The 22,962-nt window shown below is 39.7% G+C and overlaps 1 protein-coding gene across 3 annotated transcripts in view; it reads right to left on the reverse strand.

The window, feature by feature from the left end:
- LOC135463112 (phosphatidylinositol 4-phosphate 5-kinase type-1 alpha-like) overlaps positions 1–22,962 on the reverse strand; it is a 66,041-nt gene that overhangs the window by 37,161 nt on the left and 5,918 nt on the right. For all 3 annotated transcript variants that reach the window (XM_064740433.1, XM_064740434.1, XM_064740432.1), the window contains exons 4-11: positions 8,787–8,917; positions 7,777–7,894; positions 5,014–5,166; positions 4,262–4,321; positions 2,676–2,915; positions 2,336–2,413; positions 1,881–1,995; positions 193–304 (exon numbers count right to left, since the gene is read on the reverse strand). In XM_064740433.1, the coding sequence (XP_064596503.1) occupies positions 193–304; positions 1,881–1,995; positions 2,336–2,413; positions 2,676–2,915; positions 4,262–4,321; positions 5,014–5,166; positions 7,777–7,894; positions 8,787–8,917 (1,007 nt within the window). The remainder of the gene's footprint in view (positions 1–192; positions 305–1,880; positions 1,996–2,335; positions 2,414–2,675; positions 2,916–4,261; positions 4,322–5,013; positions 5,167–7,776; positions 7,895–8,786; positions 8,918–22,962) is intronic.

Consider the following 22,962-nt stretch of genomic DNA (forward strand, 5'->3'; position numbering starts at 1 on the left):
CAAGACACAAACCAGCTAACATTTCACAGACCAAAGTCTACCCCCCAGGTTTGCTCTGACACTTATGGCACATCTTCATTATCAATCTCCACCGGCTCTTCACTGGCCTGGATGGTATGTTCCCACACCAGACACAAACCAGCCAACATTTCACAGACCACAGTCTACCCCCAGGTTTTCTCTGACACTTACGGCACATCTTCATTATCAATCTCCACCGGCTCCGTGTTGGCCTGGATGGCCTCCAAGGCTGTGGAATACTGGGCCAAGCGAGTCCTCAAGGATTTACCTCGCTGGAGATTAGCTGCAAAAAGAAAACTTGTATGTCATCCTTCATAGCTCATGTGGTATCACCTGGCTGATACAATATCATCTGTAGCAAACTCAAGAATCACTACTAGTTTTGAAAAACTATGCCATAATCAACCATGAAGGCTGATATGGATCTATTCTAGACAGCGCATAGCCGGGCACTTGCTGTTTACCTCATGCCCACAGGCTTAACTCGCCCAACACAAAAGTGACAGTAACTGCCCACTAGCCACTGCTGAAGGTGAGTATATCGTCTGGATCAGAGCATTCACACTGCAATACTACTTTTTACCATTTTAGAGAAAGGCACATCCTTACCTTTATCAACCATTTTTAATAATACAACACACACTCCACAACGAATTCCATATCTCACCCTTGAATGTCACTTAGATTCATGTCCAGTAGTTGTGTAAATGTCTGACTGATTGATTTTGTCACTTCATATTCACTTCATTTTTACTAATACCAGGTCAATCAGTTTTATGAGAAACCGGAATTCACATGGTACACCACCAGCCTTTGGCAAGTTACTGAGAAATTCTTATGTGCAGGAATGTGAACAATATAATAGTATAAATAAGATGATATAATCATTAGGCTTAACAAACAGTCGCACAAGCTTCGTCAACCACTTGATGTCGTCAAAGACAACTGAACAGTGACTGGAGGGATTTCCCTGTACCAGAGCAGAGGTTCACCGTGCATTCAGGAGATTCACCGTGCATTCAGGAGATTCACCGTGCATTCAGGAGATTCACCGTGCATTCAGGAGATTCACCGTGCATTCAGGAGATTCACCGTGCATTCAGGAGATTCACCGAGCATTCAGGAGATTCACCAAGCATTCAGGGGATTCACCGAGCATTCAGGAGATTCACCAAGCATTCAGGGGATTCACCGAGCATTCATTTATTATTATTTATTTGTCTGGTGTTTTACGCCGTTCTCAAGAATATTTCACTGATACGACAGCGGCCAGCATTATGGTAAGAGGAAACCGGGCAGAGCCCGGGGGAAACCCACGACCATCCACAGGTGCCTGGCAGACAATCCCACTTACAGCCATAGAGTACCGTGCATTCATGAGATTCACCAGTGACTATTACAACTCACAACATGGCGTTTTTTATTTTTATTTTTACATCACCGAAATGATTTCAATGTTTAAATGCCGTACTCAAAATCTGAACACATTTCCTTGTGCAGCCAGGAATTTATTTATTTGATTGGTATTTTACGCCATACTCAAGAATATTTCACTTATACGACGGCGGCCAGCATTATGGTGGGAGGAAACCGGGTACAGCGAACTCACAGCGACCGCATTGGTGAGAGGCTCCTGGGTCATTACGCTGCGCTAGAGCGGTAACTGACTGAGCCACGGAGGCCCCGCCAGGAATGTAGGTACAAGTTTCACGTAAACTACCGTCATTACCAAGGTATGTGACATAATACCTGCTTATAAGCACAAGCTTTCATGAAATCTGCCAGTGGCCCCAGCATTTTCCTAAAGGGCGTTACACGACAGGTTTGAGTGAATATTACCAGGTGATATGATGACTTACCTTTGCCGGGGCCTGAGGGTTGTGCCCCTCCTTCCTGTGAGCCATCACTTGTACTGGGCACCTGGGACTCTGTGGGGGAAGTGGGACCAGCCCCTCCCCTCTCTTCTGATACACCCTACAGAACAACAGACACATGTAACAACACTGTATATGTGATCCTGGTATATGAATCCTTCATAAGTCACCTTTGCTTTAGGCTGTTTCATTTATTTAATTGCTGTCTAAAAGTTACACTCATAAATTTTTCATCTTTCATGAGTGGAGTACCCAGAGTAAAACCACTGACCTTTGACAAATTACCTGACAAACCTCTTGACTTTAAGCCGAAACACAAAAGAGCAAGAGATGGAATTCTTATCCTTGACTGCTTTGGTCAAAAGTCTCTGAGCCTAAGAGCCTGGAGAAGCCAGCACATCAATAGTCTACTCTCTCTCTCTCTCTCTCTCTCTACTCACCCGTCTCCTCTCTGTGAAGTCCAAGTTATGAACACCTAACAGGAGACTGAAGTCCATTATCTTGAAACTTTCTAAAACCTGTAAACATGAAGATGATATAAATTAATTGTAATGCAATAACTGGAACTTAAGAATAACATTCAGTTACATGTGCTTGGTACAAAAAGCCTTGTTCTGCACACACAACGGAAATGGTACATTTATCTTTCAAACACTGTACATTAAAATGTGCACAAAAGTAAAGTTAAATCACTCGTTTCATTGAATTACTCAAGGTGTTTTTCGACAGTCAAAGCATAGTCAAGTTAATAGTGGAGAAAAGCACTGCACCAAATCTTACCATACAATCTCTGTTTATAGTTTTGATCAAAGCATCATACGTCTCCTTCTCCAAAATCAAGCCTTCAGGATGGTTGTCAAGAAAATCTAAATCTTTTAACGTTGGACTAGGCTTGGCTCGTTCACTTTTAGAAGCCTTTCGTTTGTACGTGCTTCCTTTCAAATCATACTTTTCGTGGAGTTTAATTGATGAAGGCAATAAGTTGTTCATCACAACGAAACGGATATTTTTCCCACCACACTGAAAGGCAGAAAAAGGATCAATTAACAATTTTATAAGAACGCATAAATTTATAATAAGTGATATTTTGAAAATTTTAAGGATCCTAAACCACTTCCAATCCAGGTGGACATGGGACCTGGACCATGGACATGGGTCCATGACATCCCTTCCATGATCCTATGTACACTGTAACTGCAAACTTACAGTGAGTAATGATACACACATTACAATCACAGTGAACAAGAGGATTCCTGGTTTAAAATAACAATTAGATCTGGAAATGAATATATTCTCGTGGAAATTTAGAAGCGCTTTGTTTATTTTGCTGGCCATTACTCGAAATTATCAGTCAAACATAAATACAGCTTGTGGCAGGATAAAACTTTCAATACATATTTACGACATTGACATTAAATTTCACATAAACCTTACAGTAAGGCTTTAGATTACTCTAACTGGGGCATAACCACATACTTCTTGTTTAAATGTTTACATGTAATTTGCATACTCTCAATGTTTTAAACCACATTTAATCGATCTATGTGACAGAAGATGAAAAAGACACAATATTGAGTTAATTAAATTTCAATAGTTACTGTTTAGTTTCGTTTACAATAGGCAAATATTCTCATTCTTTTGTTTGCCCGCATCATAAATAAGAGGTAATCTTCTCCGAGAAATAAAGACAGTTCACCTGATAACAGTAAGACCGTAGAACTTTGGCAATCTCCTCCCAAAAATAAAGACAACTCACCTGATAACAGTAAAGGCCGTAGAACTTTGGCAATCTACACCCAGAACTAAACACAACTCACCTGATAACAGTAAAGGCCGTAGAACTTTGGCAATCTACACCCAGAACTAAACACAACTCACCTGATAACAGTAAAGGCTGTAGAACTTTGGCAATCTACACCCAGAACTAAACACAACTCACCTGATAACAGTAAAGGCCGTAGAACTTTGGCAATCTACACCCAGAACTAAACACAACTCACCTGATAACAGTAAAGGCTGTAGAACTTTGGCAATCTACACCCAAAACTAAACACAACTCACCTGATAACAGTAAAGGCCGTAGAACTTTGGCAATCTACACCCAGAACTAAACACAACTCACCTGATAACACTAAAGGCCGTAGAACTTTGGCAATCTACACCCAGAACTAAACACAACTCACCTGATAACAGTAAAGGCCGTAGAACTTTGGCAATCTACACCCAGAACTAAACACAACTCACCTGATAACACTAAAGGCCGTAGAACTTTGGCAATCTACACCCAGAACTAAACACAACTCACCTGATAACAGTAAAGGCCGCAGAACTTTGGCAATCTACACCCAGAACTAAACACAACTCACCTGATAACAGTAAAGGCCGTAGAACTTTGGCAATAATGTTCTTGGGTTCTGATTTAGATTCTATCAAATGAAAAAAAAAAAAGTTATTAATCCTCCTAGACAATTTTTCAGTTCTCTCTTCACACTAGTGACACTCTTTTGAAACAGCATTTAGGAAATGGTCAATCTTTACTAGAATGGTTGACTTGATTATTGTTTGTTTATTTATGTAACTGATTGGTGTTTTACGCCGTACTCAACAATATTTCACGTATAGCGTTACGGTGGGCGGAAACAGGGCAGATCCTGGGGGAACCCACGACCATCGGCAGGTTGCTGACGACCTTCTCACGTGCTGCCGGAGAGGAACCAAGAAAGAGTTGGACTTGAACTCACAGGTACCGCATTGGTGTGAGGCCACCACCTCTGACGAACCTGACTGACGCTTTAAATGACACTAAAAACATTCAAGAGGCAGTCAGATTTCTGGGGAGGAAATGGGAGTTGTGACAGGGGGAACAACCAGCTTTCACTCTGCACCTGAGAAGCCTCCTGGCTTCACACTGCAGTTGGACCAGCAAGGTTCAGTCCGTGTGCATTACAGGAACAAATCACCATTAAATTATTAGTGTGCACCCTCTGAAAGCCATTTCATACAGATTCCATTTCATGTTTTCTACAGTGGAAAAAATACAAGAAAACCTGGAGGTCAAGGCTATGAGCCTGTCTGTCAGACAAGGCCTTTCCACAGGCCAAATCGGCTCGCCACTCACCATGTAATAGCCTGGCAGTAACTTCTGCAAGAACTCAGCCTCTTTGTGCTGGACTGTTTTGATGATGAACTCATCGTCTGAGGTGATATAGAAAATACTGCCGCTGGCCCCAGGATTGGACAGTTCAACCATGGCTTCGTCACATAGAGAAAGCTGAAAGAATACAACAACGCAACGTATGAATTCATTTTACAATCCTCCAGTGATTTCAACAAACAATTTTCACATTTCAGGCTGCACATTACTACACTCACCACAACAGACCACTAGTGGTGATATCAGCACCCAGTTGCAGACAGCGCCCTTTCAACCTCTCCAATTCTGTGGCTGAAGCTGCTTTCTACAGCTAATAAATGGTAACATTTCAAAATAATATCGTGTATTTTCAGATTCTCTGATTGCTTTCACCACAAGTTACTGCGTAAGGGAAGATGATTTGCAAGGTTTAACTTCAATGAAACAGACAGTCTGTGATAATATAGTAAGCATGCTGCCACTAGTTTATGTCATAGGGCCATGAATGTACTGTAATTCTTCAACCTTTTCGCATGTTTGCAAAGGTGTTTATTTGAGCATATTCTGAAGGCATTATTCTGTGTAGGCAAATAAAATTATACTTTTTGTGAAGCCCAGAAACTGGCCAATCCAAACAATGTAGTTTTGCCTCCAAAGTCAAATTTAAAATGTGCATAAATTGTGCTGAAAGTTGCCGTTCTATATGTAAGTTGAGCAATTAGGGTAAATTATCACCTAGTCCCTGTGTACTGCCAGAGGTCGCAACACTGCGATTTAATAAACGTTTGCAAGATTAAAAAAAATGAAAGTGGCTTTCAAACAGAGTATGACCATATTGGATCATAACCTAGCCACTGTAATTCTTCGACCTTTTTGCATGTTTGCAAGGTGTTTATTTAAGCAGATTCTGAGCGCATTATTCTGTGTAGACTGATAAAATTATACCTTTAGTGAAGCCCTAAAATTGGCCAATCCAAGCAATGTAGTTTTGTCTTCAAAATCTAATTAAAAGTGTGCATAAATTTGCTCAGTTGCATCTGAAAGTTGCTCTTTGATATGCAAAAAGGTTGAGGAACTGGGGTAGTTGGAAAATGCCAGCAACAAAACTAACATTTTTGTGTGGCACATTTGTTTCTAAAAATACACTGTTTGGAGCAAAATTTGAGGTCATATACCGGAAAGTTTAAAGCTTAGGGCAGTATTTATTGCCTCATTTACCAGAAAGTTTAAGTGTACGGCAGTATTTATTGCCTTATTTACCAGAAAGTTTAAGTGTAGGGCAGTATTTATTGCCTCATTTACCAGAAAGTTTAAGTGTAGAGCAGTATTTATTGCCTTATTTACCAGAAAGTTTAAAGCTTAGGGCAGTATTTATTGCCTCTTTTACCAGAAAGTTTAAGTGTAGAGCAGTATTTATTGCCTTATTTACCAGAAAGTTTAAGTGTAGGGCAGTATTTATTGCATCATTTACCAGAAAGTTTAAAGCTTAGGGCAGTATTTATTGCCTCATTTACCAGAAAGTTTAAGTGTAGGGCAGTATTTATTACCTCATTTACCAGAAAGTTTAAGTCTAGAGCTGTATTTATTGCCTCATTTTACCAGAAAGTTTAAGTGTAGAGCAGTATTTATTGCCTCATTTACCAGAAAGTTTAAGTGTAGGGCAGTATTTATTGCCTCATTTACCAGAAAGTTTAAGTGTAGAGCAGTATTTATTGCCTTATTTACCAGAAAGTTTAAGTGTAGGGCAGTATTTATTGCATCATTTACCAGAAAGTTTAAGTGTAGGGCAGTATTTATTGCCTCATTTACCAGAAAGTTTAAGTGTAGGGCAGTATTTATTGCCTCATTTACCAGAAAGTTTAAGTGTAGGGCAGTATTTATTGCCTCATTTACCAGAAAGTTTAAGTGTAGAGCAGTATTTATTGCCTTATTTACCAGAAAGTTTAAGTGTAGGGCAGTATTTATTGCATCATTTACCAGAAAGTTTAAAGCTTAGGGCAGTATTTATTGCCTCATTTACCAGAAAGTTTAAGTGTAGGGCAGTATTTATTGCATCATTTACCAGAAAGTTTAAGTGTAGGGCAGTATTTATTGCCTTATTTACCAGAAAGTTTAAGTGTAGAGCAGTATTTATTACCTCATTTACCAGAAAGTTTAAGTGTAGAGCTGTATTTATTGCCTCATTTTACCAGAAAGTTTAAGTGTAGGGCAGTATTTATTGCCTCATTTACCAGAAAGTTTAAGTGTAGGGCAGTATTTATTGCCTCATTTACCAGAAAGTTTAAGTGTAGGGCAGTATTTATTGCCTCATTTACCAGAAAGTTTAAGTGTAGGGCAGTATTTATTGCCTTATTTACCAGAAAGTTTAAGTGTAGGGCAGTATTTATTGCATCATTTACCAGAAAGTTTAAGTCTAGAGCTGTATTTATTGCCTCATTTTACCAGAAAGTTTAAGTGTAGGGCAGTATTTATTGCCTCATTTACCAGAAAGTTTAAGTGTAGAGCAGTATTTATTGCCTCATTTACCAGAAAGTTTAAGTGTAGGGCTGTATTTATTGCCTCATTTACCAGAAAGTTTAAGTGTAGAGCAGTATTTATTGCCTCATTCAAGAATTATTCAGCTATACAACAATAAGCAGCTTAAAGGATGGAGAAGAAAACAACAACCTTCTGCACACAATGACAGGCCAGATGAACATTACAACAGACATAAGGTCCATGAATGTGAACTGCTTCAAACAAACTTACCATGAAGTCATCTGGCTGGATTCCAAACAGCTCCCTGAAGTACCGAAAAGCCACAGGAGCGAAAGTTTTGAAGCGATAGTCACTGAAATGATGGGCGGGTGTCAGGTTGCTCCCTTCACTACAACAACAACATACAAAAACTCTGGTCAGATGACACAGGCGAGGTTTGATAGGAGCCTGGTATAGGTACAGGTACAGAACTTCGGGGCTGGTATTATGGCTCATTAGGTCAAAATAAATCATTTCACTCTTGGAAAAGAGTGTACAGCATCTTGGAAATGAGTATACATTCTACAGTATCTTGGAAAGGAATGCATAGAATCTTGGACAGGGATGCATAGAATCTTGGACAGGAATGCATAGAATCTTGGAAATGAGTATACATTCTACAGTATCTTGGAAAGGAATGCATAGAATCTTGGACAGGGATGCACAGAATCTTGGATAGGAATGCATAGAATCTTGGAAATGAGTATACATTCTACAGTATCTTTGACAGGAATGCATAGAATCTTGGAAAGGAATGTACAGAATCTTGGAAAGGAGTGCTTGATATTTTGGAAAGGAGTTTACATAACCTTGGAAAAGAGTGTATATAATCTCACAAAGGAGTGCATAGAATCTTGTTAAAGGAGTGTACAGAGCATGGACAGAGGTGTACAGCATCTTGGAAAGGAGTGTATCGAATTTTGGAAAGGAGTGTACAGAACCTTGGAAAGGAGTGTAATCTCGGGAAGGAGTGTATAGCATCATGGGAAGGAGTGAACAGAATCTCTGGAAGGAGTGCATGATGCCTTGGAAAGGAATGCACAGTATGCTGAAAAATAGTGTGCTGTACCTTGAAAGAGAGTCTAGACTCTTAATATCTTGAAGAGAAAATGATCTTCAAAACAAAGTCTGTATTACAACATGTATACACTAGTATAATGTACTTAAAAATTGTTTAAAAGGTCTCAAACACAATATCCTAGAAAAATACAAGCATACCAAAGGAGAGAAATATTAAATACCTTGGGAAGAAGACACTTTCCACGACAGCGAAATCCTGCATAAGCACGTCTCTCTCTGGTTTAGCCGCAAGTCCACCTATACTCTGCCCAATGCCCAGCTGGATTGCGGCCATAAGCTCCGACGTCGGTTTCTGAAAGGAAATGGATTCCACATATTTAGATAATCACAAAAAGGCTATTAAGCTGAGTAACATTTTAATGATTATGTAACTAAACATGTCAACTGTATTTCACACGTTTCAATCATCAAAAAGTTCTAACTATAAAATAAAAAAGTAAGTTGCACTATAATTTTTATTATTTTTATTTTTGATAAATATGAGGAGGAAGGGCAATAACTCTACTTGACTTCAGATAATATGCACTTTCAAAAGGACGAGGAGGGGGAGGGGACATCATTCCACGATAAACAAAAATATAAACAAAAAAACAAACAAAAAACAGCTGTCTGGTTGTCCATATACATGGTGTGTATATCTATGATGTTAAAAAGTTTCCGAGAAAATCTAACAGTAAGAATGTCTTGACAAAATACTGAGTCACAACAGTATACACATTAAATGGTATTACACAAGTCAGTGAAGCTGACATAATTGTTCATCACGTATATAAAACAAACCAAGCCAATGATTTATAAAACCTAAAACTGGCCTTTTAATACCAAACAGCAGTTCACAGTATTTTTGAAAAATTAACCTTTCACCATAAGTCTCTCATTGAAGCCTGAATATTGAGATTTTCTGTCTTCATTTCTGTCTTTATAACCATAGCAATGTTAGTGCCCAGGTCATGTCTAGAAAAAAAAATACTCCAGGTTCTGACCCCAAAAATGTAAAGGTGACATTATGCTTATAAAATGCAACTCAAATGATGATTTCTGAGAGTTTTTAAGCCTGTCAATAAGAGAAATTTGTGAGAAATCTAATCTTTTCATGGAAAAAGCATGATATTTTTTTTCAATTCAATGGTCAGTTTTCATAACATTTCATTTGTTTGGGTACCCTAGTGGCTTTCCAGAAAAAAAACTGGCTCTAGATATGGCACAGAGTGTGACAGTATATGGCCTTATAGGCAAGATGCAGACTAGAGAATTCAAACTAGGTATGTAAATCAAGGGCCTGATACTCTATGTGGCATAATTTTGGTGATCTGACTATATAAACTTGGACTGCTACCTGTACGAAGAAGCACATGTTTAGTACACAACATATAAGACACATGTATGACAGATATTGAAGAAAAAAAAAAAACCCGTCTCCACAGAATATTCCATGAAACAGTTGTAGAGATTTGGAGTGATGATAGCTCCTTGACTTACATGCACACCTGTGAACGACGGTGCAAGACTGTGATTTTTCATCCAGACAAACTGCAGCAAACTTCCACACCTCAAACGATGGTCGTTAGGATGTAACCAAAACGCCTCCTCTCTACTACTTTCACTAGTGTACAGGTTATATATGCTATTAAAGCCCAACTGTGAGCCTTTCTCCATTGAAAAACCAAATCGTTGCATGATTTTTGGTTGTTAGAACAATTGCACAAAAAATCCAAACTTAACTAATATGTCATTATATCAGACCTTAACGAGCTTAAACAAGGATTAAAAATCATTCCTTACATTTCAAGTACAAATCTGTACACAATATTTTTATACAAACATCATTCATAAAACTTATAATCAACTATTCGCATAAAAAACAATTACACTGATTTACTTGTCTTTGTGTCTCAGCGAAGAAAGACGGCAAATGGCAATTATCAACGTATTAACGGAAACATTCAGTCACCTGTTTTGATAGGTGTAAGTTTTGATAAAAGATTTGACTGGAATTTTTCATGATATTTATACAAGTATATACAGTATGATAAAATAGTTCATCAAGAGAAATGAGATACAGGTTTATCGCAAATTGAACATACACTGGATGTTTTGTACAATATGTAAAAGCAGGGAATGCTCACTATCACAGTCTCTTATTCACAATTTAAAAGTAATCAAATGTTGGGGGTGGTTTCCTTATGAAGGTTTGTTATATCACATAGATGTTAATAATTCCGGCTTGCTATTCTGACTTATTCACAAGTCTACCATTCAACAGTTAAACACTGATAACTTCAACTCTATGATTCTTGTCATTGTAAAATACAGCTGAAGATTTTCCCCAGACAGACACCTGATGCCCTTTTGTTTGTATAGAATACCATTCCAAGTGACAAAGTTTACATGTACACCATTATGTACACATCACACATTAGGATCAGCGGATGAACGTTTGAGGTTTTGAGAATACACAGCCTTCCGATGTCCTGAAGAAATCTTCTCACGAACAACTCGCATAATGCTTCGCTGGTTATAAAGCCGTCATTGCAAAATGAACGTTTAACCTGGGTCTTAATCTGTAGATCCCAGATGTAATCAAAGGTAGCGAAGCCGTATACAAACACATCCTTCAGTTTGCGAATACTTTGCCAGCTTCTAGCCACATGCACGAACTGGGGGTAGAACTTTCCAGTTCCATCCTCATCGCCTTGAGATTCAGCATCCACCGGCAATACACAAGCTAGTGGATTGTACTTCGAATAAATCTTGGTAACATCCCTATACAGCCGTGTGCAGCCATGACCCTGGTGCAGAAGCCTTGTGCAGGCAGTGACTGAGTTGTCTGCAGTCTACTCCTTCACACACACACACAATGTAGATGGAATAATGGCTGATCAGAGGCAAGCAGGTCTGTTGTACATGTACACGACACTTTAGGTCATCCCAAAAACTGCTTAACTGTACCTACATCCACATTAACAATATCCTTGCCCATGATCTGAAGCTGTATTAGATACAGTTTGACTAAAAGTAAACATGTTTGGTGTCTGGGTCTGTAATCCTGAGTCACTTACAGGCACATGTATTACACACACACACACACACGGCATGAATCATAGAAAATCACCCTCACATCCAAAAGCGTTCCTGTCAATAAGCGTCACGCTTTATGAATCCTTCCTGACCAAGTTTGCTGTACACTACTTCTCTTTTACAAAAACATGCAAACTTTACATTCATAGTCCGGAAGCAAGGAAAGATTCCACTTCTATATTAAACAGCTCAGGATAATTTGCAACCATAAATGGCCCCAGACTGCTCCAATGTTCCATTCCACAATAGTAATGTTCTCGAAACTCAGCTGATCCTGGGATTTCTTTAGACTGAAAACAGATCCTCGTCCTCAGGAAGAGCAAATGGTTTGGTTTTTCTGACCCTTGTTAAGGGAATATCCCAAACTGCCTAGTGAGGGAGACATCACAATTTTACAGGAAATGCTCTCATAAAACATTGACTTTCAAGCACACAGCCAGGACAGCGGAATTAATCTCCAGTTTTATCTCCTGTCCGCAGGGGTGTCAAAGGTTACAGAGTACTTCTTGGACTGACAGTCCTAACTGATGGTCAGTTGGACAACTGCTGGTGGTAGTAATTCCCAGACACATGCCACAGAGTGCAGGAAAACCTGTGAACTCACCCAGCTGTTTAGTCCTTAAGTCCTTCCTCTGTTTACTTTAATGATATACAGAAGTAAAAGCAGTCCAGTGTTATCTCCCCATCCTGCTGGGCACAGTTCTAAGGCAACTTTTAAGCCATCCAAACCACTTGACTCTGAGCAGGAACCAGAATCTCACAACACCAACAGCAGCAGCACCAGGCTACAGTATACATGCGAAGTGCCTTAGTTCTTGCATGTGCATTAAGTTTAAATTCAAATGGTGGGAAATTGCTGCAGAACACTTGCAGCTTGTAAAGTCACACCTTCACACACATTCAAGCCCAGATGCCTGCGAGTTCACAAGCTCCTCTTCTCAGACCAGGATATCAATACCGGTACAACCGAACCAGACCTACATGTACACGCCTAGGTCCTTCACACATCCTGTCACCTACTGTAGGGCACAATAGGATGTTCCGTTTACCGTGGTACAACCACTAGGACATGTGTGTTTCTACATTTAAATCAGCAACAGGTCTTCTCCAACATTAAAGCGACATCAGCCAGTAGTTAGCAGCACATGTACATATAAGGTCCCACATGTATATGACATCAGCTATGTTACCATCACACCTCATACCAAGATCCCAGCCCACATACATGTATAACATATCACCTAGCAGTTATCACCTTTCTCATGCGAGTTATCAAGAGCTGTGATTTCACGATAAACAGAATTTTGTGTATTTTCTCTGAAAAGTGTGACCATGTGTATAAATATCGGCACCAAAGCCTAATCTCCTGGTCAAGTTTTCAATCCAATCACCTGTACACGGATTTCTTGGAATACAGTCTGAAGCAGCCACACGTACCTGGGTGTTTGCAGCAAGTCATACGTCTGTTTCCATGTACTTAAAAAGAAATCCATCAGCTCATCCAATAGGTGTATACATCATAATCAGTCTCTTCATTAGTCTGCGAGTTGGACACAGATAGCAGCCACGAACAGAAGTGTTGTATGGTACAGGTGAAAGAGGCACACTGACCATGTACATATAGACCACTGCAGTCAAAGATAAGTCAACATTCTGACCAGCAGATGAGGACCCAGGCTCATATACATCATACCATGTATACATGTATGTCGTAGTCTTGTGGTTTTCCGTGGTAAGGATCAAACAGCGGTCTTGTCACTTCAGAGTTAAAACTTACAAAGTCTCCAGCCTCACAGAGCTGTTACAAGTACCTCAAGCTTCTGATCTTTCTTGCTTCATCTTGTTTGTCACAAAAGCACAGCCACACAGTGCAGTGAATTTGGAGTCAGCTGGTCAGTCTTACAACTACAACATCAGTTACTGAGATCAACATCACCCAGAGACCTGTGTAGGTACAATACGCACAGCACACTGGTTCTTCTTCTTCTTACATACAACATACCCTTAACACAGTCTTCAGATAATCATGTTCAGGTAATGGCCAATCAAGTGCTCAGTCATGTACAGCAGTACACATGGTAACAGCTCGAGAGTCTGCAGGTAAGTGCGTGTGGGTGAGCATGTGTCTGGATTGCCCGCATGTACTACAGTCTGGTATTGATGGTGACACCAGTACTGGGCAGTTAGATGTACATATGGTCAATATCTCTGCCATGTCCAACATGATACTGAAGGGTTTTAGCTGATTGAAGAGGGGACACTAGTCCAGCACATGGCAACTGTTACACATGTACAGGTGGGTAACGGTTAAATACGCACACACACGTAGGTAAGTATGGGGCATAAGGTGAAGTATAAATCCTTCCGTGAACCACACCCAATGATCATCCATCTAGCACGTTCACGCACCTGTACAGGTAGATCTTGTGCCCGTCTCTATAACCTGCCCGTCTCTAGTACCATCAAAAGCTGACTTACAAGTTCTATCTCCTTGTCAAACGATAATCTGATCAACTAAGAAATTTTAAAGAGGCTGTATACAGTATATGTACACTGTATGCTTCATACGATCTACAGCTTCAGGCACATGAACAAAGGGCACTAATCAATGAGAGGCACAGGTACAAGGAACACACAGCCAAACGACTGAACATGTACAATAGTCATGACAGGCTATTTGTACTACATCTCTGTTATAATGCATCTGTGTAATACAGTATCAGATTTTACACATATGCTGAAAGGCCCAACTTGCACCAGTACACCGGATAGGTAATAAACACCTTATCACAACCTTAAATGTATTGGCCACGTATGAAACCAAGTAGATACCAGGCGGCCATCTGACAGCAAAAACAAATCTTGCTATATGAGGAAGAACAGATAGGGCAAAATAATCCTAAATGTATCAGCTTTTGGTAAATTGCAATGGAATCTAACGGAGTTCAACAACACGAGGCCAGTCGTTTGTAGATGTACGCTCTAAACAAGCAAATACTTTTGTATCCTGCATGCATATGGCCAAACTATACACCACTGAAGTAAAATAAATGTACTATCTTTTCCAAAACAAAAAGTTGTATAGTACACGTATACATAAGTAAACTGGCAAAACTGTATGCATCTTTACTACTTCATTCTGGCAATAACGCAGAATGGACAGAATTCAGGGCATTACCAACACTACAAGTTTCAAGTCAGCGCAGCATGATTTGTTCTTATGAATGGCCCAAACATAGAACCTGTGAACGTACAGGTATAGAGCACGTGAACGTACAGGTATAGAGCACGTGAACGTACAGGTATAGAGCACGTGAACGTATGAACGTACAGGTATAGAGCACGTGAACGTACAGGTATAGAGCCTGTAAACGTACAGGTATAGAGCACGTGAACGTACAGGTATAGAGCACGTGAACATACAGGTATAGTGTAGATGCTGGAGAAGCCCTGTCCATACGCATACAGACAGTCTATAGTTCCACTGTCTGAGTGCACCACAGTACAAGTGTTCTCTCAGTTCATCACTGTGATTTAAAGTACTACACGTACACAGAGAACAAAATATTTTCCACACTTGCTTTCAAGAATTCAAAATAAAAAATAAAAAACGTGACTTGAGCCCACGTCATCCCAACCCTGTATCCCGCAAAACTTCATAATAAAAAATTTTATAAACGGAAACTTATATATTTCAGCCTTTGTGGACAACCTTAATTCTTTGTCGATGTCATCGTTCTGATGAGCCTGAACTGTTTAGACATTTTGACAGCTGGTAAATGTAAGCTATGAATCGCTGGTCTCAGCACAGTCATCAATGATCATGTCAGGCATCTTGCTCATTTATGGACCAACAGGCTTCTGTGTACGTATGTACAAATGCCTGTATCCAATTGCTTTGGAGATCTATGTGGCAGTCATAGGGATTCAGCCATGGGCAACCTGAACTCCTGTCAGAACAGCATTTGCATGTATGGTACTATAATTCTTCAACCTTTTCGCATGTTTGTAAGGTGTTCATTCTAACATATTCTCAAGGTATTATTCTGTGCAGGCTGATACATGCACTTTTTGTGAAGCTCTGAAATTGACCAATCCAACGTATGTAGTTTTGTCTCCAAAATCTAATTACAAATGAGATAAATTGCACTGAAAATTGTTTCACACGTGAAAAGGTTCAGGGATACAAGTATCCAGCAGGTAAACACTCATCAGGTAAACACGCAGCCAGGTAAACTCTGTGCAACACATACTGGGTATACTTGTACATTCCATGTGTGTAACCAGCAACATGTGATGTACAGGAAACTAAACTGAAGATAAATCCATGGAGAGACCATGATACATGTACATAATATAAGGTCTGCATTGCACAAAATCTATACATCGTATACATGTATATCCAATCACAAGTGACATCAACACCAGTACTGGTCAGTATTGGTCACCTCCTCCTCCTCCACACTCTGGCTGCTGCAGTGACCAGTTAATAGCCAAGCCTATTCATTTAGCTTAGTCACTAATGGACGTGTTCAGCGCAATCACCTTGATACAGGTGTGGATACAGGTACACTGGCCCTCATGATGACAAACAGCACTAAGTAAGTCCTTGTAAATCAGCCTCTCCTCCACTAATTAGACCCTCAATACCTGCACAAATGATGTGCAGCTCTGGTCATCTGTACAGGTAAAACAGGACAGATAAAGACAGCTCTGCAAGCGCGAGTTGACTGTCAATATTCAATAATCACTCAATACAGGTGCATGTTCGCTTGTGACTGAATCCTTGTAGAACATTTACGCTACATTCTACAGATCTATACTGTACTTGTATTAATCTGATTGATGTCAACATTATGTCCCACTCAAGATCCATGGATGTCATGACAATCAGTTTTATGGCTGGAGAACCATGGACTGGCTGGAGTAAACCAGAGGCGTGTTTACTCTCACTGACAAGCCCGGTTTCCTTGCTCTATAAACCTCTCAGCACCGAGTACAAAGCCAGGCAAGTGATCTTCAATGGCCTTCATGTAACACCACATGAAAATCGTTTGAGTTGTTGACCATTTACCACCCCCAATTCCAATGCCAAGATCCCCAGTGTACTGAATGTTTGAATTTAGTTCCTTGGTAGCTTCAGCGAAGCTTTTTACATGTGATTATGTAGTGAAATATAACAGTGTAATATACAGCTATTGAACAAACATTCTACTTTGTTAACATATTTATCTGCTATCCAGGGGAAGTCAGCATCTAGAAAGATGCATCAGGGGACACAAAACCCATACAAATTACCTGCTGGGATACAGTGTCTACGTTCATGTCATTCATGTTCTTTTTTTTTTGTCTACACTGGTACTGCCGCGTCAAGGCACTGAGCTATTAAAATTTTTTAGAAAACATCCTGTTTGATAAAATTTTATTTACAAGCAGTGTCCACATGTTATATTTGTGTGGTGTTTCTGGACAAGTCTTGACTGATTTCTTTGTGGAATTAATTTTCTAAATGAAAATACACAATTTGAGCATTCTTTCAGTGTATCTTTTCGGCTGTTTAGGTTTGGGTGCCTTCACACTGTGTGAAATTAGACTCAGAGTGCATACACTGGCCATGTAGGCCTACTTATGACAGCCTGGGGCCTTATTTTTCGGCTTTAGGAATTGAAATTTTTGTCCACCGTATCAATGCTTTCTTATGACAAATGTGTCTAAATTTCAATTTCCAGTACTAAAACGTGAGCATTGTGAAGGGATTTTAAATTTTGACTTAAGTCACAAACGGGAATTGTGTGGAATCTGACTCTGGTCCTTAAATTACATCAACAAATAAAACCTAATGCAGCTAAACTCTACATGGCCATGTCTATTACACAATATAGAATCAGTTTCTTCTGAGCACAACCCTGATTAAGATGAGGCAAATAGTCAAGCAACATGCCAGAAATAAACTAGCTGCACGAGGCCAACATGTGATTAGCTCAATACTGAACAATGGTCATGACAGTCAAGTGATTTCCAAGAAAACTGAGTTACAGGAATCAGAGGATCCAGTAGATGCTAAAAGAACAGTTCAATACCCCAGTACAACAAGCCATTGTGACGCAACAGTGGAGTCACAGAAGCTGTGGAGACCACCAACTGCACCCCTCCCCCTTTCCCCTGTGCCCCCCCCCCCCCCCCCCACCTAACTATTTAAGCATGTCCAGGATCAATTGTATTGATTGACTGAGAAGCATGAAGCCTGTAGATGTAGCTGGTTTTATCGTGTTAATCCTACAGCCACACCCTTGCATCCTGGTCCCAGCCATGCACTGATAATGCACCAGGCGGCTCGTACTCTGTAACACTTGTACACATCCATCCATCCCAAAGCCCTTTATCAATGAACTCAACAGTTTTCAAAAAGTGTCCTCCCTGCAAAGAATTTTGCTTCAACCTTTTTGCTTTCGATGCTGCTATAACCTAAATGGTTGAGACTCTGGCTTACTTCGAGCACAATCTTTTGATACCCAACAAGCCCTAAGGTAATTTTCAACACTAGAAGAACCTGCACCATGCCCAGAAAGTCTGTATCCCATAAATGATAATGCTGTTATCACTTTCTAAATGACACCCACCATTTTCATGGTGACATCCTTTTGAAATGCAAACTGTTAGAGTCAGTTGTATTTATGTCTAGTTGCTTATTTAAGGGCTCAAAGAAGAGAGATAATACAAGTACATCTACAACATATGTTCCCCTCATTTCCACAGTCAATGGACAGATATGTTCCCCTCATTTCCACAGCCAATGGACAGATATGTTCCCCTCATTTCCACAATCAATGGACAGATATGTTCCCCTCATTTCCACAGCCAATGGACAGATATGTTCCCCTCATTTCCACAGCCAATGGACAGATATGTTCCCCTCATTTCCACAGCCAATGGACAGATATGTTCCCCTCATTTCCACGGCCAATGGACAGATATGTTCCCCTCATTTCCACGGCCAATGGACAGATATGTTCCCCTCATTTCCACGGCCAATGGACAGATATGTTCCCCTCATTTCCACAGCCAATGGACAGGATAGCTGCATCATGCCAGAAGGTAATACATCTTAGTTCTGGTGGGGCCTGGGCACATTCTGATGATAGTGTCAAGCAATATGTAATAAAAATTGAACTTAATGGGACCCCCGAAAGGTCAATTATATCAGAACAGATATATAACAACAAAATTACAACTAAAACAGAATCGTAATTCATATTTTCACAAGAAAGGTAAGTTGATTAGGGCACGAAGGTAAGCTGATTAGGGTACAAGTGTATCTGTATGAAGGAACAAGGCCCCAACTGCACAGCATGAAAACTGTTTTGTTGATTGTTATGCTTTTGAAGGTAACATGAAAGATGAAAACAAATGGATTTTCTCGGTTACTAAAGATATTTTAACAGTATCTTGGTGACTTTTTCAGCTCTCAGATCTGGGCCTACTTGCATGAAGCCCTCTTAACGTTAAGAGCGCATAACTACCATGACAACCAGCACTGTAGGCATTACGTCACCATGGTAGTTATGTGATCTTAACGTGAAGAGCGCATAACTACCATGGCAACCAGCATTGTAGGCATTACGTCACCATGGTAGTTATGTGATCTTAACGTGAAGAGCGCATAACTACCATGGCAACCAGCATTGTAGGCATTACGTCACCATGGTAGTTTCATGATCTTAACCATAAGAGGCCTTCGTGCAAGTATGCCCAGATCTTAGAGTTGAAAAAGGTGAAACTGATCGCTGGTCTGTACCATATTCTTATAACATATGAACTGGACAACTACTCATGATATGGCAGTCTGCAGTTATGTTTTCCACGTACATGTATCCATTCATGTTGATTTCATCACCTAGTCCAAGACTGGAGTTGGACTTGATAGATCTGTGTTTACTGGAGTTTGACTTGATAGATTCGTGTCTGTTGGAGTTTGACTTGATAGATTCGTGTTTGTTGGAGTTTGACTTGATAGATCCGTGTTTACTGGAGTTTGACTTGATAGATCCGTGTTTACTGGAGTTTGACTTGATAGATCTGTGTTTACTGGAGTTTGACTTGATAGATTCGTGTCTGTTGGAGTTTGACTTGATAGATTCGTGTCTGTTGGAGTTTGACTTGATAGATCCGTGTTTACTGGAGTTTGACTTGATAGATCCGTGTTTACTGGAGTTTGACATGATAGATTCGTGTCTGTTGGAGTTTGACTTGATAGATTCGTGTCTGTTGGAGTTTGACTTGATAGATCCGTGTTTACTGGAGTTTGACTTGATAGATCTGTGTTTACTGGAGTTTGACTTGATAGATCTGTGTTTACTGGAGTTTGACTTGATAGATCCGTGTTTACTGGAGTTTGACTTGATAGATCTGTGTTTACTGGAGTTTGACTTGATAGATTCGTGTTTGTTGGAGTTTGACTTGATAGATCCGTGTTTACTGGAGTTTGACTTGATAGATCTGTGTTTACTGGAGTTTGACTTGATAGATTCGTGTTTGTTGGAGTTTGACTTGATAGATCCGTGTTTACTGGAGTTTGACTTGATAGATTCGTGTTTGTTGGAGTTTGACTTGATAGATCCGTGTTTACTGGAGTTTGACTTGATAGATTCGTGTTTGTTTGAGTCTGACTTGATAGATTCGTGTCTGTTGGAGTTTGACTTGATAGATTCGTGTCTGTTGGAGTTTGACTTGATAGATTCGTGTTTACTGGAGTTTGACTTGATAGATCCGTGTTTACTGGAGTTTGACTTGATAGATTCGTGTCTGTTGGAGTTTGACTTGATAGATTCATGTTTACTGGAGTTTGACTTGATAGATTCGTGTTTGTTGGAGTCTGACTTGATAGATTCGTGTCTGTTGGAATCTGACTTGATAGATTCGTGTCTGTTGGAGTTTGACTTGATAGATCCGTGTTTACTGGAGTTTGACTTGATAGATTTGTGTCTGTTGGAGTTTGACTTGATAGATCTGTGTTTACTGGAGTTTGACTTGATAGATTCGTGTTTGTTGGAGTTTGACTTGATAGATCCGTGTTTATTGGAGTTTGACTTGATAGATCCGTGTTTATTGGAGTTTGACTTGATAGATCTGTGTTAAACACTGTGCCCAAGAATGTTTTACATAATTAACACATGATGCTGGTCAGGTTTGTGGGTGGAAGGAAACCAGGGTGTCCAGAGGTGACCAGGGTGTCCAGAGTAAACCAGGGTGTCCAGAGGAAACCACTCGTCTTTGTCAGGGACCGGACAACACTCCTGACCTCAAGTATGAGGCCAAACACGGAATCGAACATGTGACCTCATGTATCAAGGGGCTAACAATTACAGAGAAACAGACCCCGGGATCACAAAGTGACCTCACTTGTCAAGGGACTCATAATTACAGAGAAACAGACCCCGGGATCACAAAGTGACCTCACTTGTCAATGGACTAATAATAACAGAAAAACAGACCACAGGATCACACAGTGACCTTACGTGTCAAAAGGTTAGTAATTGCAGAGAAAAAAACCACAGGATCACAAAGTGACCTTATGTGTCAAAAGGCTAGTAATTACAGAGAAACAGACCCCAGATCATAAAGTGACTAATTACAGAGAAACAGACCCCAGGATCACAAACTGACCTTACCTGTCAAAAGGCTAGTAATTACAGAGAAACAGACCCCAGGATCACAAAGCAATGCTAAACTTAAATCACAATTTCAATCATTGAATTGTGCATTTTCCTTCCCATTATTTTACCCAACATTTGTTTTACAATAACTGACCTTGAATTTATGTTCATAAGCAGTATTTTGACCTTGTTACACAAGAAATAACAATTGTAATCTGATCTGAAATTTTGACTTAGGTCTAAGATCGCTCAATGATCCAGAAGCCTGAGTTTTAACCACCTGATCCACACAGCTGTATATATATATGATGAAATATGTAAATACCTGGAAATCATTTTCAGGACAAAACAAAGAATGAAAACTTCAAATCAAAAATAAAATGTAAACCATTTTCCTTTTTCTACATGCTTGCTAAATTTGCAGCTAACACAATGGTGGCTGAGAATCTTCACACTGTAGCAAAACTCACAGCACATGATCCAACAAAGGGGAGATAATTCACTGCAGGGTTAGCCATGAGTTGTCCATAACTGATTCACCAGTACGGCAGTTTCCTATTCACAATCAACATGTAGCCATAAAGACTGCAGCACTATGACACTGAACCATCCTCTAACATGTCCAGATATATTAACCATTGGTCAGCTCAAAAACTGTTAGATTCAGAGAGGTGAACATGTGTAAGGCAGGCAAGAATAAGCCTCATCTGGTAAAATCAACCATACCACACAGCATTCAGTATAAACTTAACAGTCAACATGTTACCGTGCTTAACAAACTGATGTGTATGTATAATGGAACAGGGATTGGGCTTTAACGAGCTGGATCAGGAGCTGTGCTTTTGCAATTTACAATTTACACTATGTTGATAGTTTGCATTCTACACGTCATACTGTTTTCATCACACCAATCCATCAAAATATTGGACTGAACTATTTTTCTGCCCTCTCACTAACGTGCATGTCTAGAATGAATGCATGCAGAGTGTGAGTGACACATGGACTGGAAACATGGAGGCATGTAAACAAACATCCATGTACAGTACCTGTCCAACATAGCAGAGGAAGGCATTCCTCAGTCACAGCACTAATAATGTCTGTCTACAGGTCAGCAATGTGAAGCATGTCATAACACACAAGGCCATGTCATGATCATACGTAGCGATACGTAGCGATGGGCTGGCATTTTACCATAGTCACAGTAACTTGCTTGATTTTCTGTTATACTTTCCTAATGTGCTAATGTCACACTGTTGTACAAATTAACTTCAAATATTGTGCTTATCTAACCTAAACTAAAATCAATGATTAATATACATGTAAGACTGTGCACCATTGGTTACATCAAATACCAAATTTACATTTGACTGGAAGGTCGTCGTCATCATTTAAATGACGACAAAATGATAATATCTTGTAATTATTCATCAAATATTGTCGGTATCCAAACCGATTCTCATAACTGTATCTTGACAAAAATCCGCCTATATAATTCCTGTATATTCAATTTTTTCTATAATTCCCGATAAACTATAAGTTGTATCAGAGATAAATCCTCTATTCTATTTCTTCACACAGATTTAGATATTATTGAGCTGACACTTAA

Source organism: Liolophura sinensis, chromosome 2 (genome assembly GCF_032854445.1).
Source record: "Liolophura sinensis isolate JHLJ2023 chromosome 2, CUHK_Ljap_v2, whole genome shotgun sequence".
Classification (NCBI taxonomy): domain Eukaryota; kingdom Metazoa; phylum Mollusca; class Polyplacophora; order Chitonida; family Chitonidae; genus Liolophura; species Liolophura sinensis.